The 26190-nt window shown below is 40.9% G+C and overlaps 1 protein-coding gene across 1 annotated transcript; it reads left to right on the top strand.

The window, feature by feature from the left end:
• Positions 1-1839: 1839 nt before the first annotated feature.
• Positions 1840-25245, top strand: LOC118558214 (NLR family CARD domain-containing protein 3-like). The gene is made up of 9 exons (XM_036128706.1): positions 1840-1928; positions 2161-2280; positions 4127-4205; positions 4365-4593; positions 4732-6523; positions 6764-6937; positions 17751-17924; positions 24516-24562; positions 24710-25245. The coding sequence occupies exons 1-9, from the start codon at positions 1840-1842 to the stop codon at positions 25243-25245; spliced, it is 3240 nt and encodes a 1079-aa protein (XP_035984599.1).
• Positions 25246-26190: the final 945 nt, after the last annotated feature.

The raw sequence follows: 26190 nt of genomic DNA, 5'->3' as shown, positions 1-26190 counted from the left end.
ATGATCATGTCACTTTTTCTTGTAAATGGATCCCCATGTTTACCGAAACTGTCCAAAACAATGCTTTTTCTAGTTGACTCACTGGTCCATGTGTTCGATGATGTTGCTGTCCAGTCTGAGGCAGCCACCCCCTATTGCACAATTTTTCCCAAATCTTTCCACCGTATAAGTTTACCTGGGAAGTGTGTGAGGTCTTTGTCAGATATCCACAGAGCAGTTCTTTTGTTCTGGAAAGCTCTGATTGCCCTCATCATGTCACTTGGCAACTTGTCTCTTCCCTGGAGCTGCAGGTTGACAGAGTTCAGGTGATGGTAATATCTGTTAGAAAGGCCAGCTGATGATCCAGTGTGGCTCTTTAACTCAGGCTAGTGTTTCCATGCTTGGAGCTCCATCAGTACACTTGAAGGTTGGACCAGCTTAGATGGTTTTGATAAAAAAAAATCAACAGTGCATTCAGAACATCCTCACCTGTGGTTTGGCCAAGAAGCAGAAGTAAGGCCAACATTTGCTCCTTCAAAGTGTTTTCTTTGGGGAAGCTCAGCCAAACACACAGCTGCTCATTATGGCTGATATCCGTGCTTTCATCCAGAGCCATGCTGAAACAGTATGTAGATTCACATATTAATATACAAAGAACTTTGATATATATTCCAAACTGTTAATTGGCCTCACATGATTTAAACCAAATGTGTTGTTGTTAAAAGAGATGATGCTGTGTACATGACACCATTGCCAAACATTTATGAAAGGGTCTAGAACTTGTTCAATAAAGTGAAGTTAATTTTTTTCCTCTGTATGTTTTTAGATAAGTGTAGATTAATTGAATTGAGTACATGCACTATTTACTATAAACATTTAAAATTCAGCACTATGTGATCTTGAACATGCAAGTTTATAACAGAGGTGATATCTCAAAGTGTGTAGTGGAAAATGGAAATGTAACCATTAGTAAATGACTCAACCTGATCCTGTACTGAATTAAGATATTCTAGTTTTAGCACTTTGTGACTGAAATGTTCTCGTAGTTCTCAGCTGGCAGTAGAAAAAAAAGCTGTTGATCGGGAATGAGCCATATTGTATTTCCTTTGTTCCTCATTTGAAAAGCCAGAAAGGAACAGAAAGTGCCTGTTTTACATTTCACTTTCACACTTCAACCTATCCAGTTGGAACCCAGTCTGGTTCTACGGTGGTTCTGTTTGGTCTCAGTCTGTTGTTCAGATCTTGTTCTTCAGCACTTTGGACCGTCTGAACAAACTGTAAGTTTGCTTTGTTTCCTACCAGAACTTTGTCTTGAGGAACTTTCCTCTTTGTTTTTGCTCTCTGATGTCTGGAGAACATGTTCACTTCTGATTTCAGCACAAAATTTAATCTCTGCTGTTTGAAGACTAATCTACAGGATTATTAGATTATTGATTAATGACATTAATGTTAAAATGTGTTTGATTCAGTCAGATTATTAAATAGTTCAGCTTTGATGCAGCAGATAATCCACTTGTAGAGTTTGATGATTGTGAAATAAAATAGTTGCTGATGTTCAGTCAGAGTGAATCAGTGTGAGTGGATGAAATGTTGCTCCATGGCTCCATCTAGTGGACTGATAGTAGAAGTACAGCAGCTGATGGCAGCTTCCTCTGCCTCTCACTGCTGTCTGACTGCATTCAACTGACACTGATATGAAGCAGAGAAGAAGAGCCAATCAGAGGAGGAGCAGCTGATCTTTTTCCAGCACTAATGATGTAAAGGATGATCAGAGTTGATGTGCAGATGAATGATTTGTGTTTCCTCTGCAGGTGAAGGTAGAAAGTGTGTGTGAGCTGATGTGGATGTGAATTCAGCAGCATGGATCAGTGTGAGGACAGAGAGGAGGGAGTCCCTCCCTCTAAAACCACTCTGTGTGGGGAAGCTGAGAGCCAGAGCCACGCTCAGAGGTGAGATCAGCATCTCTAAGTGTCCAGAGCCCTTTTCACACAGCGTTCTCACTATATCAGGCCAGAAGAGACCAAGTGGTCCTGAAGATGCTGCTGTTCCTCTTTGCTGCTTCATCCAGACTGAACAGAGCAGCTCAGCATGGTACCAGTGGGTTCTGACAAACAGCAAGTCAGTGTTGCACAACCAGCTGGTCCATCTATGGAGGTATTAAAACAAGTATTCTTCTTACAGTATGCTTGAGAGACTAAAATGCAAACCTCAACCAGAACCCAGCTGTGTGTCCTTTAAGAGCGACAGGTCAAAGGGTCTTCCTCTTAACTTCAAATCTTCTGGACCTCCATCCTCAGAGAGGTGAGCTGTATCTAACTGCTGTAACTGTGGAAACTGAGTCAGTCTGAAATGTTTTTATTCCAACATGTGTTTAACGTGAGCTCAGCTCTTTTTCCCACATTTCTATGTTCATTTGTGAAGCGGTGTGTGTTGGATGTTCTCCAGAACCACAGCAGTGAAAGTGGAAAGAATGGATGTTGTTGGAGGCGTCCTGGATGCTGCTACATCATGTTTAACAGCTCTGATCTGTTTGCTTTTGGGCCTCATTGATTAGTCGCCATCATTAAACACTTTTGTCTGCTTAAAGTCAAAGATTTAGTTTGGACTGGAGCTCACTCTGATTGGTTCTGTTCCATGTTAATGAGCTAACTGGACTGTTTAGTCCCTCTCCCATATTCATAGTGATTGAATCAAATCCAACATGGAACCAACTGGACTTTCTTTCTTTGTTCCTGAACCGTTTTGTCATCGTATCTGAAAGTCTTCCTCAGTTTTAGTGACTGAAGAGTTTCAGTTCTTCTCAGCTGGAGCTGGAACAATCAATGGGATCAGAACCAGAGACTTGGTGTTGTTCCCTCACAGGAGTTTAGAGCTGCAGCTGTTCTTCAGCTCTTAAATATCTCAATGGATTTATTACATTTCAGTTGAGCTTCAGACAAGTTAGCAGAACTGCAGCAACTCATTAAAATGGGTCCAGAAATGCTCTGGTCTAAATGCTTCTCTAGATTTTTCTTCAACAGCTTTATTGTTACTTTGGGAAACTAATAAAATCCTGATTTCACTGCAAGGAATCATTTTGTGATATTTTAGCCAATCACCACCCCTAGTATGGACCGGTCTCCTCAGTCGGGGTCTGAGGTTCTGGAAATGACCCGTTCCATTTCTTTAAGAGCCAAGAACAGAAACCCAGTTCCTCCCAGTGAGCTCTCAGATGTTCCAGTTCTATTTGCAGACAGAGGTTTGATCCGTTATCTCCAGAAATCAGCTGCCCTGTTCTGATGAAAACACCTTCATGTCTTCATGTCTGGAGTGTTGATGCTGATCAGGAGGTTCTGCTGCTTCCTGGCTCCATGTCAGACTAACAGTGGATCACATTTCCACGACCCGCTGGGAAATAGCTGCTAGAGCCAGTCTGACCCATCAAGACTTGATTCCTGTGTGCGTTGTGAGAGCAGTTCAGCAGGGAAGGAAAGCTTCATCATGTGGTTGGTGGAACCAAGCTGAGCTGAAGTGGACCATCAAAGGTTCTGCTGGTTCTTAGTGGATCAGCAGGAACATTAAACATCTCCACCTACCTGGATCCTCTGGTTCTCTGCTCACATCCAGATGTCCTTCATGGACCTTTACCTTCTGATTGTCTCTGTGTGGACAGATATAATGTGAGCTCACTGGCTTCCAGGGACCTACAGGATCCATTTTAAAATACTCAGCATCACATCCAGGACAGAACCTTACATGGACACACAGCCACATATCTCAGACCTCCTCCAGGTCCACACCACCTCAGATCTAGTCATCAGAACCTGCTGGATGTCCCACACACTGTCCTGAAGACCTGTGTGGACAGAACCTTCACCTCCACTGTCTCCAAGCTCTGGGTCACTGTCCCCACCAGCATCAGATCTGCTGACAGTGTGGACAGTTTGAAGTCCCAGTTCAAGACCCACTTTTTAAAATGTCTACTGGGTGGTTCTGGTCTTCATCCTTTAATTTCATCTTCCTCTTATTAACTTATTTGTATCGTGTTCATTTGATGTTCAGTTTTTCTGTTTTAAGGACTTTTACTCTGAAGCTCTTGGTGATTTCATCTGTGAAAACTGCTGGATGAATATTTCCTTCCTTCCTAATTGTTCTGGTTCCTCCACAGAGTGGACCAGCAGAACTCAGAGGTTCCCAGAGGTCCGTCTGCCCGGCAGCATCAAACCCAGCTGGACTCCATATTTATGGTCAGTACATGTACAACAACTACTTTTCCATCGGTTCTGTTCAGTCGTCTCCATGCTGGACTTTGTGGACCAGTGGACCGTCAGTCTGTCCAACATGGTTCTGATGTTTGGATCCATGATCTCAGTCTGATGTGTCCTTCATATATTATTCTGTTCCAGCTGCTGGAGGACAACATTGTCACTTTTGTGAAGAAGGAGCTGAAGAAGATCCAGAAGGTTCTGAGTCCAGATGACCCAGACTGCTCAGAGAGTCAGAGAGATGATGAGGAGGTGTTGGAAGGTGAGGATGAAGAGCAGAGGAGGAGCAGCAGAGAGGCACTGATGAAGATCACTCTGAACTTCCTGAGGAGGATGAAGCAGGAGGAGCTGGCTGACCGTCTGCAGAGCAGTAAGAGGATTTCTACAAAGATTTAACCTGATGGATAAATCACACATTTACTGATGTCTGAAGAGATGGAATCACATTTATTCACATCATCTTCAGAAGATGGTTTCCTTCCTGATTTCACTTTTTCTGTTCATTTAGAACATCTTGCTGCAGTTCAACATCAACTTAAATCTGGTCTGAAGGAGAAGTTCCAGTGTGTGTTTGAGGGGATCGCTAAAGCAGGAAGTCCAACCCTTCTGAACCAGATCTACACAGAGCTCTACATCACAGAGGGAGGGACTGGAGAGGTCAATGAGGAACATGAGGTCAGACAGATTGAAACAGCATCCAGGAAACCACACAGACCAGAAACAACCATCAGACAAGAAGACATCTTTAAAGTCCCACCTGGAAGAGATCAACCAATCAGAACAGTGATGACAAAGGGAGTGGCTGGCATTGGGAAAACAGTCTTAACCCAGAAGTTCACTCTGGACTGGGCTGAAGACAAAGCCCACCAGAACATCCACTTCATATTTCCATTCACCTTCAGAGAGCTGAATGTGCTGAAAGAGAAAAAGTTCAGCTTGGTGGACCTTGTTCATCACTTCTTTACTGAAACCAAAGGAATCTGCAGCTTTGAACACTTCCAGGTTCTGTTCATCTTTGATGGTCTGGATGAGAGTCGACTTCCTCTGGACTTCCAGAACCAGGAGATCCTGACTGATGCTACAGAGTCCACCTCAGTGGATGTTCTGCTGACAAACCTCATCAGGGGGAAACTGCTTCCCTCTGCTCGCCTCTGGATAACCACACGACCTGCAGCAGCCAATCAGATCCCTCCTGAGTGTGTTGGCATGGTGACAGAGGTCAGAGGGTTCACTGACCCACAGAAGGAGGAGTACTTCAGGAAGAGATTCATAGATGAGGAGCAGGCCAGGAGGATCATCTCCCACATGAAGACATCAAGAAGCCTCCACATCATGTGCCACTTCCCAGTCTTCTGCTGGATCACTGCAACGGTTCTGGAGGACGTGTTGGAGACCAGAGAGGGAGGAGAGCTGCCCAGCACCCTGACTGAGATGTACATCCACTTCCTGGTGGTTCAGACCAAAGTGAAGAAGGTCAAGTATTATGGAGGAGCTGAAAGAGATCCACACTGGAGTCCAGAGAGCAGGAAGATGATTGAGTCTCTGGGAAAACTGGCTTTTGATCAGCTGCAGAAAGGAAACCTGATCTTCTATGAATCAGACCTGACAGAGTGTGGCATTGATATCAGAGCAGCCTCAGTGTACTCAGGAGTGTTCACACAGATCTTTAGAGAGGAGAGAAGAGGACTTATCCAGGACAAGGTGTTCTGCTTCGTCCATCTGAGTCTTCAGGAGTTTCTGGCTGCTCTTCATGTTCATCGGACCTTCATAAATCATGGTCTCAACCTAATGGAAGAAACACAAACATCTAAGAAGTCTTCAATCTTCAAGAAATCTAAACTAAAGTCTCTTCACCAGAGAGCTGTTGATCAGGCCTTAAAGAGTCCAAATGGACACCTGGACTTGTTCCTCCGGTTCCTCCTGGGACTTTCACTGCAGACCAATCAGAGACTCCTACAAGGTCTGCTGACACAGACAGGAAGTAGCTCACAGACCAATCAGGAAACAGTTCAGTACATCAAGGAGAAGATTAGTGAAAATGTGTCTGCAGAGAAAAGCATCAATCTGTTCCACTGTCTGAATGAACTGAATGATCGTTCTCTAGTGGAGGAGATCCAACAGTCTCTGAGTTCAGGAAGTCTCTCCACAGATAAAATGTCTCCTGCTCAGTGGTCAGCTCTGATCTTCATCTTAGTGTCATCAGCAGAAGATCTGGATGTGTTTGACCTGAAGAAATACTCTGCTTCAGAGGAGATTCTTCTGAGGCTGCTGCCAGTGGTTAAAGCTTCCAACAAAGCTCTGTAAGGACATAGATTGTTGCTGCTTTTATTTCTGATAGTGAGAAATCTGCTAATGAGATAAATATTGATTCTTGTTGCTTCATTTTATTTATAATGAACCAGTTCACAACAAAAGGCAAAATAAAGACGTGTAAATCAGACAGATCCATCAATCTTTCCAAAGAGAACTGTGACTGTAAAGAAATCAACAATACTTCTGATGAATTGTTTGATAGCAGATTTTTCTCCCTGTCTCCTCAGACTGAGTGGCTGTAACCTCTCAGAGAGAAGCTGTGAAGCTCTGTCCTCAGTTCTCAGCTCCCAGTCCTCCAGTCTCAGAGAACTGGACCTGAGTAACAACAACCTGCAGGATTCAGGAGTGAAGCTTCTCTCTGCTGGACTGGAGAGTCCAAACTGCAGACTGGAAACTCTCAGGTACAAAGTTCTGTTATTGTTTCACCGTGCCGTGTGTACGGTGAAGCACCCTCGGTGGACCCCGTTCGTTTTACCCAGTCAGGCGACCCCCACTTACTTTACTACCTTGAATGTAGGACGCATAAAACAGACAAGTATGCTTTTAGTTATATTTTATCTACGTAAAGACAGAGAAATAGTTACAGTCACACCAGCGCTGATGGGCCCCTGATCGGCAGGAGGCCTCGAGTGCTCATCACACAAACATTATAAAGGGATCTCGGGACACTCCCATACAAGGGCGGTACACATCCAAACTGTGACATCAGCATGGAAGCTGTGTCACCTCCGGGGTGGTATCTGATAGATATGTGCCAATCTTTTGGGTCAGTGCCATCTAAGTGTGCCATGCAGTTCTGGGATAAACAGCTCGTTCCACTTGACCTTGTTGATATCCTAACAGACCCCCTGATGATGTGTCATTATGGCACGTCACCAAAGATGATCAACCAGTGGAACGACAGCTCTCAGTCTGTCCCTCTCCCAGAACAGTCGGTCATTCCGTCCAGTCCAAGCAATCCACGCACGTCAGCTTCCGGCTTCCAGAGTCCATCCATCCGTGATCTCCATGGCAGTCGATAGTGCGGCTCAGTCTCTGGGGTCACACAATCTCTGCTGGTGTGACTGAAAAGCACTTTGTAAAAACCAGTCCAGTTGTCCGTTAGCCCCCCCTGTTGGTGTGCCCCAAAGGCACATCACAACGAAAACAGTTCCAAGGAATGGGCCGGACAAACCACAATGGAAACATCTTAGCATCAATCAGCATGAATACTTCATAATTCAGCATTTTTTACTCAAGCCCACAGTCCAAGCATTTTATCTACAATTCAGGGTTCAACTATTTGAGCTAGGCCTGTTTTAGGTTCCTATGCGCACATTATTTTAAGTTTACTTTAGACCAGATAAGCTAAATATGTACCTTAATCAAGGCCAAATTCGTCTACTCTACCCCCACCCCAAGAAACCTCCTACTCGGTCCTCCACTCTCCATTCCTATGGACAACCATCCATCACCTAGCCTCGTGAGACCATCCTGATCTCGCGGGCTTTCAAGGTTTCACTCGCAGATCAGTCTGGCTACTCTCCGTTAAAGAAAATTTTGGAGCCGTTCACCAAACGAACGTCCAATCAGCGTTGGCTTTGATGCGGGTTGAGGTGTGACGCAACGAGGAGCGTCAGTTCAGTCTAAAGAACATGGCGGCTTCAGCCGATGAAACTAGCGTTAGCGTGGCTATCGAGCAAGTTTTATCGGAATTACAGAGTATTTCTTTGCTGAGCTAACGAGCCTTTACCTGCAGCAGCAAGAGTAGCTTGGCTTGTGGTTGTGCTTTCATCGTCGCTCGTAACAGAGCGACGACGAATCTGATTGGTTTATTTGGCCCGTCTATCACCAACATAGGCCAATCAGCTAACCAGTATTTTCGCCCCTTCCCAAAATTACTTCAACGGAAGGTTTCCAGATGGATATGCGGAGCAAATCTATCTGGCGGAGTCAGGTAATCCATCACCTTCAATCCTCACAAATCCAAGAGTACCAGTAGGGGGCATCAGAGGGCAGGCTGAGTCTTCATCACAAAAAACCATCTCTAAGAAATGGCAAAAAAGTGATGGAGCCCAGTCTAGGGGAATCCCACTCTGGGCCAATCTGAGCGAGAAGACACCCTGTATTGAATCTAAAAATTAGCCTTACCAAGTAATTTATGGATCTGTGATAGCCATCAGATCCTGCTTCTCTATATAACAAAGCAAAAAGATTGCAAGAACTGTAGGTCTTGGTGTGTGTGTCTGTAACAGAGAGTTCTCATTCTTAATCATAAAACCATAGCGATCAACATAATGCAACATCACAGTATAAACATCATAACACATAAAATCAAACATGGAAGTCAGTCGAAAACAGAAAGGAGAAAGAAAAGAGAAAAAATCAGTTTTGTGATATAAAAAGAGTCTGTACGTCAATAACGCAAGTAAAAACGTCAGCCAGTCTGAGCACGTGGCAGACATGAATCTATTCGCGCATAAGTGGTCAGCTCAGTGTTCTCAGGCAACTGCTCCTTCATGGCAAACAGAAAGAAAAAAACATTAAAAAAATCATAGGTCTCTGGCATGTACTCCCAAACTTCTTAAGTCCTCTTCTTATTCCTCAGCATGGAAAAAAACGATTTAGTTGGATGGTAATGAGTGTCCTGTCCTTTTTCAGGCAATAAGCATCTTATTCCCAGGAAAATGCTCTGTTGAGATGGTTGGCAGACACCAGGCCTCGTTTACTGTTGAATAACAGAAGCAAGGTGTAATTAGTGTTCTTATCAAGACTCCCAATCCTTCTTTCATTTACCTTCTTCAAACACTTTCACTTCCAGATATTTCCGTTCACAATTATTATGCTCTTAGCTTAACCTCCTTTACTGTAATCATTAGATCTTGCATTACTCTTATATAAAAGGAGAAATCTGAAAGTTCAACGTTATCTGCAGCAGCATTTCTCTATAATTCTTTCCCATGTGTGTCTCACCTTACAATTGTCCAACAGTTGAAAAGATCTCTGCAATAGAAATTTATCATCATATGTCTCATGGCTACTGTGACACGGTTCATCTCAATTTATCTAGCACACAGGGAATTGTACTAAAACCTTTCAGAAACTTCTTACTGAACCAGCTCTAAAATACTTCACATTTTTCTAAAAAGTCCAACAGAAAAACCCTTAAGTTTGTAAAAGAAAGCTCTACTATATATATTTGCAGAATAATGTTGTGATATTAATAAGAAGCAGCCCTATGTACTTCTTGTCTTATTTTGAAAAGCTCAGCTAAGAGAAAGGAAGGGTGTGCATGCCCCTCGCCCACACAGAGTTGTGATTGGTTGCTATTCAGGAAGTGGGTGTAGCCCAGGGCGGAGACAGGAAGTAGTTCTGTGAATCAGTTTCAGCTTGACATGCATCAAACAAAAAGACTTGTAGTTGAATGCGCCCTTCACCTGTGAAGCAAAGCAGTCATGCATAGTCCTGTTCAAGATGTTTTTTAGCACAGCAGGAGTGTCACTGTCTGATGCCATTGCAGCTCTGATGTTCCTCAGAGCCAACCTTCATGCATTGATATCATGTTGAAGCTGTTATCCTCCTATCATCATCTTGTGTCCAGGAGTCACTTCTGCTGTCCTGACCAGATACCAAATGTACAACTAATCTAATTGACCTCATTACTTTTCTGCATGTACAAGAGGACGATCGTTAGATTATCCTGGTCTAAAAGACCACTAGGTTAATAGATGGCTAAACTATGTTTATGTGTGGTTTTTCTTCTGGATGTTTTAACATTTAGTTAAAGTACAACTATTGTGCTATTTTGTGTTCAAACAGATAGTTGTTAAGTCTCCTCAAACCTTTTAGGTAACTGCGTACAAATCCAAACTATTTACACTGGTGCTTTAATCCCTAATTTACCCAAGTTATTTATTAGAATAAGGCATTATTCTAAACTTGCAGTTTTATCCATTTAAGTCCTTAACCTTTGTGTTGCTTTACATCCTATTAATTAATTTCTTAGTTGCGCCTCTGCATACTTTAAGATACCCAGTAAATGCTGTGCTCACAATTTCTCCTTTGCTTGAACAAGGTTAAAAGGTTTAGAGTTTATTCTGCTTATATTGAAAAATTAGCTTGCTCACTCGTCCGTTCATTCGTTTATGCTATTAACTGTTGCTGTAATGCCTACTTCAACTTTTTCGCCCACTAGTTTTTTCATGATCATAATTGTCGCTTATTGATGTAGATGTATATATATATATATATATATATATATATATATATATATATATATATATATATATATATATATATATATATATTTTTTTTTTTAATATATTTCATGTCGTCTAAATTGCATACATTGTTCTTATCCATATTCCTTTTACGATTAAACGGCCCCCCTATGTATCCCACTCCTTACTTTAATCACCAATACTCATAAGCTGTTGAACCTGTTTTAGGTTTAGTATAATTACTTAAGCTGCTCTATGCTCTCATCCCGTAACTTAATATTTTGGTGCAAAATGGATGTCTTTCAGCGGTTTCCCCCTATTTCTTCTCATGCATGATGTATTTTATGAAGCTTATTGTATCTTAAAGGTGCCTCTTTGAATCTTATTCAAAAACCCCTGTGGGGTTAATAAAATTCCAAAACATATCTATATGTATTTTAAATGATTTAAATAAAAACTTTGTTAGAAAAGTAAAAGAAAATCCTTCTTATCAGCGGCCCAAAATCTCTACCAGCTTTGTTTCCAGACCAGTACCACTTGTCCGAATGCGTTTGACCCTCTTATCGCTCGCCAATAACAGCTCTGACTTAAAACAATTAACATCCTAGGGGTTTAATAATAATCTTGATTGCTTTTAATCTGAAAGTTTTCTTCTAAGCGCATCCGCCAATGTGTATGTTTCTAATGTGTGTTTTGTGTTTTAATTATGTGCAGGAAAATCTGATGTGAAATGCAGAAGGGGTGTCTGCCAACTCATCTTTGTTTCGTGTTGTGGTCCATTGAAGGTTATCCGATGCCTCTGTCTTTGCCCCTGCAATAAGTTGTCCATTTTCAGTCCTCATGTCTCAGTTCAGCAGCACAACATCGTTCCAGGACGAGCGTTGTCCATGAATCTTCTTTCTCCAATCGTTGTCTGAAACCACAAGGAATTCTGCCAGCATTTTGCCAATATGGATTTTGTCCAAAATCAAATTGTCCAATACAAGAATTGTCTATCTTCATCCGTAGTGTAGTGTAAATAAGTTGAAAAGAAAAAATCAAAACAAAAATTACAAGAAAACTGTCTCAAAACAAAATCAACCACATTGTTCCCTCTAAAACAAAATTATTCTTGAAGTTCTTCACCTTTACCCCAGATCTTGATCCCTTAGAAATTTATCCAAGCAAAATATTTTACAGACAGTTCAACCTCTTTGTATAAGTTCATTAATAAAAAACATTTCTCTTAACCTTGTAGCATCACATTCCCCATTAAACCTCTATGCAGCTTCTGCAAAAATTACTGATTTTTTTGTCCAAAATTTGATTAAAAACTGGATTAGGCAGGAGTCAAGTACGTCACCTTTTTCTCCATCCCCTGGACCAGTGTGGCACCGCTTGGTACTAACTTGTCTCTGAGAATGCCTAAGAAAAAAGCAGAAAACAGGATAGAAATGTTAATGTGAGTCAGTAGAGAGGGCAGCAGTGGGAAGGGGTACATGAACAATTTCCAAAGCCACCTTCTTACCGCTAGAAGGATACTGAATACTGAATTGTACTTTATAACTAAATTTGCCTTGCCTTGCCTAGAAGGTCTCAATATTACCTGTCATAAATTTGTTAAACTTAGCATAATTTAGTCACTTTTGTCAATCCCTGCACGTCCATTTTAGATCATGACTTCTTACCATACGGCCTGAAAGAGCTCACTTTCCAGAGTCTTCTGTTGGAACAAAGGTGGCTTTACAGTTTTATCTCACATCATCTGAAAGAAGTAACTCAGAGAAAAACAATTCTGTTAGTGTATTAGGTGACAAAAGAAAACCTGATCTTTTTAGTGTCTCGGCCTTTTTAGTGTCTTGGTTCTTAATGTGATGTGTCTAAGTTCTTGGTTGGTCCAGGGGAGGTAGGAATCTCTCGTTCCTTTACTTTCATCATTTTGTATTAAAACTTCTCATCTTCTTAAATTATCTGCCAAGCAACCTCAAATGTTGTCACTTTTTTGCCACTGGTGATGCAAAAATTAAAGCAAAGGAATCATTTAACAAAGAAATAATCAAAATACACAAAACAATAAAAACCCGAAAGTAAAAAGTCTCCCAAGGAGTGCATTATGTGTGTTCCAATATCTTATAGCATTCTTTTGATTTCTTTCTAGCTCTTTCGACCATGCAAACTTAGTTATTAATGCTTTTCAATCTTAATTGGTCAAGGGTGAAACTTTAAAGCAACCATTTCCTCTTTCAGTGTTTTGAGCTTCTGGTGTTTTTCTATACATGATAAGAGTTTTCCCCGTAATTCAGCACATTGAGAAAGCTACCCAGAATTTAACCCTTCAGAAGGTGGCTTTATTTTATTTTTTCCCTCTGACATAGTTTCCGTGCCCCCAGGCCAGAACACACAGACCCAGCCTTGCCATAACATTCAGATGTTTACATCATGGTCAGATTTGTTTATCATATCTATTGTCCTGTTTCAGGTTAAACTGACCCTCTGAGGCTTGCCTCAGCTCAGCATAACTAATAACATCAGATGCTTTTGTAACTGATGACATGCTTAATGTGGCCTTGTGATATCTTGACACTTCTCTAAATTTCTCATTAGCTGCATTCAAATCCCAAGTAAAAAGAAATAAAATAAATGAATAGAAAACCCTTAGAAAAGCAACCATATTTAGTCCCATACAGTTTGTTTAAAGCACAGTTTGTCTCATCTATTTAAATCAAAAATCATGTATATCTTAATGCTCTTAAATTCTTCTTTTTAGGCAGTTGTAAAATCCTTAGTAAAAAATCTCCCCTTAAACATATCCCATCCGGTTCCATTTCTCCCAAACATTCTCCCATATGCTCCCCATATGCTGTTTGCAATTTTATTAATGTTCTAAAATTACAATATAAAAGCTTTTACTCTGTTATTATTTCAGCTGTCATGAATTCATTGACAAACACAAGCCAAACGCAATCTAATAGCATAACTGAATACACCCCAACGCCTCTGTTTGCTGTAATGCATAATTAAGCTCCAAACTAAAAAAACTTTATCCCCAGTCCCAAGTATTTCCTACAGCCCTGGGATATTTTCTGTTTAAGACACGTTAGCATATCTCAGTATAATAATTTAATTTGGCCAGATATTTAATGTTAAAAAAACAAACTTTGTTATTTAAATCTCTTTTACTTTTACCTTTTTGTTAACCTAGTCCATGCTTAAAAATGTCATTTGAATTACGGAGCTGCAGTTCTCCCAAACCAAATGAACATTCTGAAACCATGAACATTACTTCACACAGACGAACGTTTAGTTACATGTGATACACAAATACATACATACAGTAACATAGAACTGACGACATTCAGACAAACAAACACACGCAGGCCTTTACTTCTGACAGGGAGGAAGGGCTGGTCGGATCCTAACGACGGTTAGGGCAGCTTCTTTCAAAATGCCCTGGGTAACCACACGTCCAGCACAAGGGCATATCATAATCTTTGGTTGGTCCCTTTCTATGATTTCTGTACTGCTGTGTATCTCTGCTGGGAATTTGTCCCCATGGAGGACTCTGATACACCTGAAATGGGACATCTGGAGGGAGGGATCCCACAAACTGGTCTGAACCAAACACAGGTGTCGGGGCCATAACCATCTGAGTTTTTGCAACATTCTCTCCTCATTTTTTCACACCACTCCTCAAATTGTTTTAAATGGTTTTCAGCATCTTTGTGTGGAAAGCTTGCCATTATGCTCCTTTTTCCTGCCTCCAGCAGTGTTCCTAAAGAACACCCCTGGAGCTCATTTTCTGCCTGATTCTCAGCCATTCCAGCACTCACACGTTTTGGCCAACCTGCTGGGACAGCGTCCTGACCCCGGTCCAATGAGAGCTTATTTTTTATCTCTCAGACACCAAAACTTATTATGTTCCTATGTGCCTTATTATAGTGTTTTTACACGGCAATTTCAATGAGCCAGTGTACTCAGGATGAGCAGGTTATATGTCACCTGAACAGGTGCACCCTTACCCTTCACTTCCAAAGGCTCAATGTAGTAACGTGTCTCACACACCCACACACACACACACACACACACACACACACACACACACACTCTCTGGCCAATCTTTAGTTAACTCAGTAGGTACCTCCGGTCTCAATCTCATACGCGCTCGTTTTTCGAAAAAGGCTGCTTTTATATTACCGCAAAAACGAAGATTTTTATGTTTGTCCTCGCGGAAAATAAGGGAGCTCTAAACCCACATTTTCTAGGCTACACAATGTTTAAGAAGCCACGCGTAACGGCGTGCCTGTCAGAATGGCCGCTTTTATGCTAAACACAGAGGAACACGTATTTTCCTCTGTGCCTAACAAGGGACCTCTAAACCCAATATTCTCAAGGTACACAGTATTTTCAGAAGCCTGGCCAAGGCTTCCCGGACTTTCACCTCTGTGACCGCACGCAAATCCCAAGTTCTTATCGACACGTTTGCAAACAATTATCCTCAAACCTTTCTCTGCCTTTAGGAATACAAAAAGTCGGCCCTCCAGGAAGAAAAAGACACTAGGAGATGAATGAAATCTCCTTACCTTTTGTGCGGCCGCAGGCTGTGTGTTTTTCTTCCGGAATGACGTCCTGGCCGGAAAACGGAAGGTGGTACGCCGCCTTTTGGGTCCGGGCGGAAACACCATTTTGTTATTGTTTCACCGTGCCGTGTCTACGGTGAAGCACCCTCGGTGGACCCAGTTCGTTTTACCCAGTCAGGCGACCCCCACTTACTTTACTACCTTGAATGTAGGACGCATAAAACAGACAAGTATGCTTTTAGTTATATTTTATCTACGTAAAGACAGAGAAATAGTTACAGTCACACCAGCGCTGATGGGCCCCTGATCGGCAGGAGGCCCCGAGTGCTCATCACACAAACATTATAAAGGGATCTCGGGACACACCCATACAAGGGCGGTACACATCCAAACTGTGACATCAGCATGGAAGCTGTGTCACCTCCGGGGTGGTATCTGATAGATATGTGCCAATCTTTTGGGTCAGTGCCATCTAAGTGTGCCATGCAGTTCTGGGATAAACAGCTCGTTCCACTTGATCTTGTTGATATCCTACCAGTTCTCCATCCTAAATATTGATTCATGTTGCTTCAGTTTATTTATAATGAACCAGTTCACAAAAAAAGGCAACATAAAGATGTGTAAAATCAGGCAGATCCATCAATCTTTCCAAGGAGAACATTGGTGACTGTAAAGAAATCAACAATATTTCTGATGAATTGTTCAATAGCAGATTTTTCTCCCTGTCTCCTCAGACTTAGTGGCTGTAACATCTCAGAGAGAAGCTGTGAAGCTCTGTCCTCAGTTCTCAGCTCCCAGTCCTCCAGTCTCAGAGAACTGGACCTGAGTAACAACAACCTGCCGGATTCAGGAGTGAAGCTTCTCTCTGCTGGACTGGAGAGTCCAAACTGCAGACTGGAAACTCTCAGGTACAAAGTTCTCCATCCTGTTGAAACCAGATTTCTGTCCATTATCTGATAAAACATGATGGAAATCTCAAAGATGTTAGTTCACTGACATATTTGTTAACTTTTGTCTGCTAAAAAGTTTATGTAAATACAAGTTTATTGTCATTATTCATCATTCAAAAAAACTGTAATTTTGACACTGTACAATATTTACAGTTTCTGTCCTGAAATATTTACACACATATTTAACAATCTATACAGCAACATATATTATATCTCTAATGTACATAACACTACTATATATTGTACTGTATATATTTTTGATAATCTGGCATTTTGATATGAGTGCACTGGTTGGAGCTGGCTTTATTCTTGTTGTACATGTGTGGAACATGATATACAATGACAATAATAAACATTCTGATTCTGATATATTCATAAACAGACAACTATACGTTACCTCAATGCAGAGAAGCTGAAAACAACCACCTGGGCCCCCACCAGTAAGGGGACCCACTGGTTACCCAGCAGTTTAACACTACCCATTAATTATTTATGTATGTTTAAATAAAATAATTAAGATTTACAATCACACAGGTAACAGAAAAATGTAACATAATGCATCATCAACTGCTGCTCCCCTTTCCATTTACTAAAATGTATTATTCTGTCTGAGCACATAAAAGATCCCAGAATGCAGTGTGCTGACTGCGCAGCAGGAGAGATGAGAACAGAGAAAGATGAAGCAGAGCTATCAAAGTAGAGCTGGAAGCTGAAGAAGTGAGAGAAAAGAAAAAGCTCTTGTTCTACCAAAATGGTCTGAAGCCCTGGATGTTTTCGAAACAGCCCCAGATCCCATTAAGTAAGATATTTAGATGTTTGTTAAAAAGATGGATTAAACCCAAAAAATGGCATTTGGATTAAGTAATTTAAAAACAATCAGATTAGTTTTTATTGTATTCCATATAGTCACTACCTGCTCCACCATAACCTGGCAATGAGTCAAAAGAAAAAGACAGAAAAGATTATTTGTGCACAGGCAACACCACAACTGCTCAACTACTCCCACAACCAGGACCCAGTGTTTTTGAAGGTGAAGTTGTTTGTTTGGGCTTGACTTTCTGTCTGAGAGAAATAATTTAATTATCTCTCAGTTTCCCACAATAAAGCGGAATATCAGTGGTAGATAGTTTGTCCTTTCCATGTCCCAGTTTTCTGGTCATCACATCCACCAGAGTTGATTCAGCACATGCCAAACACACACAGGCCAGAGCCCAGAGTGACAGGGAAACTAGTGATGAGACAGCAAGAGAATGAGATGCAGTAAGTGGTGAAAATATGGGAAAAAGTTTAACAAAGAGTAGAAGAAAGAGAGCGCACTGAAAGACTGGATCTGTCCTCAGATGGGAGTTTGTGTCAGTTTGCAGTTTCCAACCCAGTGAAGCTCTAATCAGGATTCATCCATTTAAATGTGTCAGATGTTACTTTTTATAACCTACAGAAGAAAATACAGTTTGATTTCTATTTTTTGCTTATTAAAACAACATCTTGTGTTGAATCGTGTGTCTGCAGCTTGTCAGGATGTCTGGTCTCAGAGGAAGGCTGTGTTTCTCTGAAATCAGCTCTGAGCTCCAACCCCTCCCATCTAAAAGAGTTGGACCTGAGCTACAATCATCCAGGAGACTTAGGAGTGAAGCTGCTGTCGGCTGGACTGAAGGATCCACGCTGGAGACTGGAATCTCTCAGGTATGGAGGAATAAAGGTATAGAGGTACTTTATGACAAAGTTTGAACTGATTTTACAGATCATAAATCAAACCTCTTCAATTAAATCCCACCTATCCCTCTCCTACTCCTCTTATCACTTGCAGTTAGAATAATTGCAGTTTATTTAAATAAGTCTAAAGGTTAATTAGGAATAGTTTAATGCAGCGTCCCACAGTGGGAAGATTCAAGATGATGATGCAAATCCTGGTAGGCTCAGCATGATGCTCTCGTAGTGGATATTAATAATTATCAATTAAGTAAGCACACCACTAATTTTTAATTAAGAGAAAAGATGCATCTTTGTCTTTGTATGTTATTTAATTCAAAGGCGAGAAACGTCTGAATGTTTCTGTCCCCTAATGTCTCCTAAATGCTGACAACCCAGGGTCCAGACCAGGAAGCAGAGCCGTAGTTTAACACTTCTCTCTGCAGCTTCTGTACTGTTACCCACTCATTATCCTATTGAGACGGTGTCTTTCCCACGGCCAAAACTGAAAAGATCAAAGGCAGATTTAAAAGGTGCAAATCATAAAAATCTAATAAACATCAATATGACTCAACTTTAACCAAAAAATAAAACAATTATATGTGGTCTATTGAATATAAGGTCTAAAATTCTAGCTTCATCTAAACCTTCTACCTGTATGTTAGACCCAATCCCAACCAAGTTGTTTAAAGAGATATTCCCTTTGATCAGTGGCCCTATTTTAGACATGATTAATCTATCCTTATTAAATGGATATGTACCACAGGCTTTTGAAGTAGCTGTTATTAAACCTTTACTTAAGAAACCTTCTCTTGATGAAGATGAGTTAATACATTACAGACCTATATCTAATCTTCTTTTCTTATCTAAAATTCTTGAAAAAGTAGTTGCTAATCAACTTTGTGAACATTTACAAAGTAATGACCTACTTGAGGAGTTTCAGTCAGGCTTTAGAGCTCATCATAGCACTGAAACAGCTCTGGTGAAGGTCACTAATGATAATCTCATGGCCTCAGATAATGGACTTGTGTCTATACTTGTCCTGTTAGATCTCTCTGTGGTGACTTTAATGCACATGGAATATTATGGGGAGGAAACAGACCAGATGGAAATGGAGAAATGGTAGAAGAACATTTAGAGGCTAATAATTTATTCTGTTGAATGATAGAAGATGGACCAGAACAGATGTTCGTCCATGAAATGGATCATTCCTTGATTTAACACTAGTGTCCAGGAATATTTCAGCTGGTTGTGAAATGGGATTTATTAAACGACTCGTCTGCAGGCAGAGATCATTTCCCAGTTTTCTGTAATATTCTCCTCACTAAGAACGGCTCACAGGGAAAATTAAAGGGCGGAGGGTATTTAATGGTGCTGACTAGGAACTCAGAATATATTTGTGAAAGAGAAGTTCACCAGTGAGATTCACATGATGAAACCCTTTTTAAATTAAATTTTATTGAGTTTTTTCATTTTCTAAACAACAAAAAGAGAAAAAGATCAACCAGATCATCAACCAGTATTGGGTCAGAGCTGTGTTGTCACAAAGTCTCAGATCCTCCATCTAACAGTGATCCAATTACTAATTACTACCTTTAGTTTTATTGCATCAGTAACATTACTGCAGGTTCCCAACGCCTATCGAACACATTCATTTAAAGTCTGGTCAGGTTGGTTCTTCTCTCCATTTGGTACCTGGCCCAAACTTTCAGCACCACCAGTTGTAGGATGGAGGTTCTGCCTTCAACCAATCAGTTGATCTGCATTTTAAGGCTGCAGTGAGGAGCAGATTGAAGAGGTAGAACTTTGTTGGTCCCTCTGACCGTCTGAGGTGAGACCCAACAATGAAGAACTGGGTTCTGGTGATATGTTGGCTTTAAAAGCTGCTTTGAAGCCTCAGATCCATCCATTCAGAACTCATCCAGCTTGGATCAGGACCATGTAGCCTAGATCAGTGGTTTTCAATAGGTGAGGCGCTCCTCCCCTGGGGGGCGCCAAAGAGTTGCAGGGGAGGCGCTAAGAAATATAAGACAGCGCTGCAGCTCAACTGTGAAACTGGTCATCAGCATCTGAACGGGCTGAATGATCAGTTCTGACAGTATTTTGGAGAGGAGCCACTGGGAAACCAGTGGGTCAGAAACCCCTTCTCTTCCCCACCCACAGTCCGTGATGAACTGAGCATCCAAGAGGAGGAGGCTCTTGTTGAGCTCAGCTCAAATGCGGACTTAAAACAGAGAATGGTGGAAATGACGATTACGCGATTCTGATTGAGTGTCAGAGCGAGTTTCCCCATATGTCCACCAAAGCCATGAGTCCTGATGCCCTTCACCTCCACTTACCTGTGTGAATGTGGGTTTTCCTCTCTCATCCTGATCAAAAACTAATATTGGTCATGGCTACAAGTGCAGGATGACTTGCTGCTGTTTCTTTCTTCTCTACAACCCAACAGAACAGCTTTGCACATCAAAGGCGCGTCCTCATTGTTCGCATTGAGAATGCTTGAGAACATGGTTGTTAAAAAAACAACAGGTTTAAATTGTGTATAATTGGCCTAAAAAGTAAATCACAATATGGAATATGTTGACGTCTGTTAAATTCAGGTTATTTTTTTTAATTTTTATTATTTCAGTTGACGTCTCCTGTTGACGTGAGTTCAGTTTGACGTTGGCGTCTGTTTAGTTCAGTTTGTCTGCTGTTGAAAACAATTGTTTATGAATTTGCTACTTATCTTTAACTATTCCAAGGGGAGGCTCACATTCAATGAATTTGAAAACCCCTGGGCTAGTTAAATAAGAGCTGTAGTAAAAAGTCTATGAAGTAAACACTAATAAATAAGAAATAGTTTAAACATGGTTAATTAATTTATTTTTGCTTTATTAAAAGTATTCATCTTTAAAATATGTTTACAATGTGTTTAAACATCTATTTGCATAGTTGTAGTTAATTTTAATAACTGTACATGTGAGAAGTGTAGAACTCTGAGCCACCCGGAAGCGTTTAGAGGACCTCTGGAAACGTTGGAGACAAGGACCAAAAGTTAAGAGAGAGAATATGTTAATTTTTGGGGGTCTGGGGGCAGAGCTTACAGAAACCCTGTTCCAGTCTACTCTCTATTTATTCACTGGAGTGCTGATTGGCCCGAAAAACTGAAGTCACTGGCCGCCATCTTGCTACTCCCTACTCTCACAGAACCCCATAGGATTTGGTTGCAACAACAAGCAGTTTTCTGGCTGTTTCACAGGTAATTCTACAGTCAGTGGATGTACTAACACTATCAACTACTAGAAAATTAGGTGCTGAAATATTTACATGTTATTCATTTTATATATATATATATATATATATATATATATATATATATATATATATATATATATATATATATATATATGTGTTTTTGTATATTGTTATTTATATATTTATAAATGTTTTTTATATATAAGTAAATAACATGCAAAATATTTCAGCACATGACTTTCTCAGTACTTGATAGTTTTAGAACATAACATAAAAGTATATGGCATTCAACATTTTAAAAGTCTTAAGCCTCCCTGAACATTCCTCCAGTAACATATTCCCTAGTTACTGGAGGAAAATAGGGAGTACCAATATGGTGGCTGGTGGCTTCACAGTGACGTGTATTATATACGACCAATCCAGTGAATAAATAGAGATCAGTGGTTCAGTCAGCTCCGTCTCATTTTTATCCGACCAGACATGGAAGTAAACGTGTATTTTGTTAAAAAGTGAAAAAGAAGTGTTAACATGTTAGTATTCAGTTAGTGGGTTAAAACAGAAAAAACCCACAACTGTTTAAATAATACTGAATAAAATGAAATAGTTTTATTTTATTGACCGTATTATTACACTGTTACACATTAATCTATGGGTTTGTTTATCAGTGTAGATCTATAACCACATTGGTGAATAAGGCTGAGTTTCATCAAGCCTGTATGGTCTGACATTTTCCCCTCAGCAGGAACACTTAAAGCACTCAGGGGTTCACGCTGCGTCTTTATGCTGATCCAGCTGCTGATGTTTCCCTCTTTTCAGCTCCATGAACTTCTAGCCTGTTACAGTTTATAACCTTCATCACCTTTCACAGCGACAGGTTTCTCATCTCAGTCTCTGCTCTGACCAGACAAATCTCCTCTATTGCTCTCCTCAGGGCGCTCTGGTGCGTAATTACCAAGCTGAAGGCTCAGTTTAAAGTTGTTCTCTGAGCGTTTTGTTTGTGGTCAGAGCGGACGGAATAATGACTTTCTGCTTCACTTTTAGCCACTAATAGTCTTTATTGGGGAATCCTACAGGAAATATAGCACTTTTTATGCATGGCAGCCCCAGAGTTGATGAGTAAAGGCGCAGCTTTTCAAGCTCTGCGTCTCTCTGGTTCCTAAGTGACTGTAGAAAAAAAATACTTTTTTGGTAACGTCTGGTATCAGCATAATTTATACTAATGATATCAGTTTGAGGCGGTGAGGTGGGCAGATTTTAGCCCCATTGGTGCTCTGCACGCGAGGAATAAAAAGTGGGAAAAATGGATAAATAAATAGTGTAAAGGGCTCCTTTAGAGGGAAGAGGAGGAATAATGGGTCTGAGCTGAAGCCCCTGATGTTACAATTTCCTTAAAATGACCCTTAAAAGTCCACACCTAAATTACATTTAACGTAATTATGCTCGCCTGAATTAACGAGCAAGGCAGCATTCCATTTTAGCACCGCTGGTTCTGTGTCGTTAAAAACAAAATAGCATGAAACACAGCTACTGACTCTCCTATTGACTTTAATTGGGACATTTTGGTACGAGTGGAAGGACATTAAACGTAGTGATTCATGTTTTGAAGGCTGGCCGCTGATAAAAGCACCTGGGTCTGAGGGAAGGGAGGAGAGAGGAGCAGTAAGAGCGTTGAGGCACAGAAACACAGCGCATGTAGTTAAAATAATGCAGAATAAATAAAAATCAAACTTATAAAGCAGGTGGCCTAGTGTTGGAGTCAGAGCCGTGACTGTGGGAGCTGAGTTTTTTCCACAGGAGAGGAGGACTAAACGGAGCAGAGCGTTTCTGTTAGGATTATTATTCATCTGGTACAAGGGACCTTTTTAGTTTATTATTTGCTCTTTGAGTGAAGCGACCACTGAGTTTGGTCTCCATATTCACAAGCATGGAAACAGGCCTGCAACGTAGGGTTAGCTTGGTGTTTGCTGGCTTTAGCTTTAATTAATCAGCATTTAAGCAAATATTATTGAAATGTAATTTTAGATTTACACCCTGAGTGTTTTTATTTTAGTGTTTTATGCAGAGAAGCACTTGTTACTTGTCTTTATGTCATTTAAAGGTCCTAAAGTAGATTTATTTTATTCACCTTTTTTATCTTCCTAAATAAAAGGGGAACATTAACACTTTATACCAGGGGTGTCCAAACTTTTTTAGTGAGGGCCAAATCCAGAAAACTAAGCAAAGGGCCACACTAGAGGTGCCATGTTGCCACATGAATACTGTGTGTATTTCTAAGTCAGCTATAATGTGAAGAACATTGCAGTCAGTGGGAGCAGTGATGCTGTCTTTTGATTGAAGGATGGCTGACATGTCAGCAGAAAGTTTGGTGGTTGAGACACGAAGGACTTCACAGAGATGCTGTCAGTCATTCTGCTTCTCAGTCTGCTTTTGATCTGATTTAACAGAGAAAATCTTTGTTCACATCTGGATGTTGAGCCCAACAGGCTCATCATTGTTTCTGCGTGGCGTCTCATCAGAGGAAACTTGGCATTATCCAAACTCTGAAAGAATTCAGGGAGGGAGAGAAGCTGATGTTGACTCTGCAGAGAATCATCACATTGCATTTCAATCAGTTCTAACTGCAGACTCTCTTCCACTTCTTCTGCATCCACCAGGAAGGAGGTGGAGAACAGCTGGATTTGTTTTTCAATGACAGAAAAGTCTTGGAGACGCTGGTTGAATTCTGTCACCAGAGATGCAATCACAGACACATATTTCTCCTTTTTAGCAGAAAGGTCGGCCTTTGGAAAAGCAGACGTGATTTCAGACAGAGCAGGGAAGTGTGCAGCATTAAAGCCTCGTAGTTGTGTCTCAAAGAGGCGGAGCTTTACCCAGAAGGCTTTCAGGTGTGCATACAGGTGTGGCACCAGCTGTTCTTTGCCTTGTAGCTTCTTGTTCAGTGTATTCAGACGATGCGTAAGATCAACTAAAGATGCCAGGTCTGCCAGCCACAGAGGGTCACTTAGTTCATGAAGAGGTCGGCCCTTCTCTTTTAAAACCTGCTCCATTTCTGCTCTCAGCCAATCAGAGCGCTGCAGCACAGAGCACGAGAATTTCCCACAGCGACACTAAATCCACTGCAGGTTGTAATGTTTCATCATCATCATCATCATCATCATCATCATCATTAGAGCCCAGGTGTCTGTCTGCTCTCAGCTCTTCTTTCTTTCTCTGGATTTTTACAAGTGGACGTGTCCAAATGTTGGACTGGTCCTTTCTCAGTGGAGGACAATGTGTGTCTGAGAGACATGTAATGTCCATGTTTGCTGCTGAAAGAGACTGATGGTCTGACCCCCCTCCTCCTTTCAGGGTGGAGCCTGCTGGAGTCCGATGGTTGACACCAGGTCTGAGGAAGTGTAAGTGTGTTTTTATTTGATTCATGACAACAAAGCAGCTCACATTCAACCATCTTCAAACTGTCCATCACTCATTCAGGAGTCATCATCAAAGTGTCAATAAATGATCAATAACTGCAGCTGGATTGTCTTTGTTCTCTCCATCAGATTCCTGTCAACTCACAATCGACACAAACACAGTGAGCAGAGACCTCAAACTGTCCGAAGACAACAGGAAGGTGACCCATGTGGAGGAGCTTCAGTCATATCCTGATCATCCAGACAGATTTGATCTTCCTCAGCTGCTGTGTAGAACTGGTCTGACTGGTCGCTGTTACTGGGAGGTCGAGTGGAGAGGAAGAGTTTATATTTCAGTGAGTTACAGAAGAATCAGGAGGAAAGGAGACCTTGATGACTGTGTGTTTGGATGGAATGATCAGTCCTGGAGTCTGATCTGCTCTGATCGTCATGGTTACTCTGTCTGTCACAATGACAGAGAAACATCTATCTCCTCCTCCTCCTCCTCCGTCTCCAGCAGAGTAGCAGTGTATGTGGACTGTCCTGCTGGTATTCTGTCCTTCTACAGAGTCTCCTCTGACTCACTGATCCACCTCCACACCTTCAACACCACATTCACTGAACCTCTGCTTCCTGGCTTTGGGTTCTTGTGGTCCAGTTCTGGTTCCTCAGTGTTTCTGTGCTGATTGGGTCTAAAGAGTCTCCTCCTGTCAGAGAAAGCCTCTCCCTGTTGAACAGATAGTTCATTCTGTTCATGTCTGTCTCTTTCACTCAGAAACACGTTTTCACATTCATGGATTCAATTTGTTTCTTTGTGAAACTCTTCTAAATGATTCCTTGGAAACTTCTTCCTCTTCCAGTCCTTTAAAGATGGAAGCTGGGATTATTCCAGGATCCACATGTTGTTTTTCTGCCTGTTTCCAGTCAAAGCTTCACTCTGAATATCAGCATGTTGACTTTCTCTCTTGTTTTTTTACTTTCATTCATCAGTCAGATTTCATTGAAATGTTGGCCAGTTTTTCTCAATCTCTGGACATTATCTTTTTCTGTCAGCTCCTATTTTTCTAAACACATTTTACATTCACATGTTAAATCTTCCTTTTGTTGATTTGCTGCAGTTCTACTTCATGTGTTTTAATGTGAAATAAACAGATTTTCTTCTTCTGTGTTTGATTCATTTGCTGCTCATTCTCTTTTGTTCCTCTGATCAATTTTCAATATTTCAATAAAACTCTGATGCTTTTTTCAATAAAACAGATTTTTTCAATCAACACTGACTTTCAAAAAGTCCTAATTTACAGTAAAATATTTCCATCTTCTTTTTGACATGTTTTTAAATGACAGATTTTGTTATTTAGTTGAATAAATCAGCAGCAGAAACTCAAAGCAATGATGAAATGATATTTTTGCTCCATCTTTCCAAACCTTGAAAATACGTTGAGAATGAAAGAAGAGCCGACGCTGACAGTCTGGGACTAAAATCAGCTTCTTTACTTCCAAACTGCTGACTTGGACAGACTGAAGACCAGTTTTTCATTTTCTAGCTAAACTCCTGCGGCACCAAACCAGAAGCTGAACCAACACCAACAACAGAACCACATGGAACATTTCCACATCACAGCTTCTTCCTA

The sequence above is a fragment of the Fundulus heteroclitus genome, unplaced genomic scaffold (assembly GCF_011125445.2).
Source record: "Fundulus heteroclitus isolate FHET01 unplaced genomic scaffold, MU-UCD_Fhet_4.1 scaffold_111, whole genome shotgun sequence".
Classification (NCBI taxonomy): Eukaryota; Metazoa; Chordata; class Actinopteri; order Cyprinodontiformes; family Fundulidae; genus Fundulus; species Fundulus heteroclitus.
This window is presented reverse-complemented; position numbering and strand designations above follow the sequence as displayed.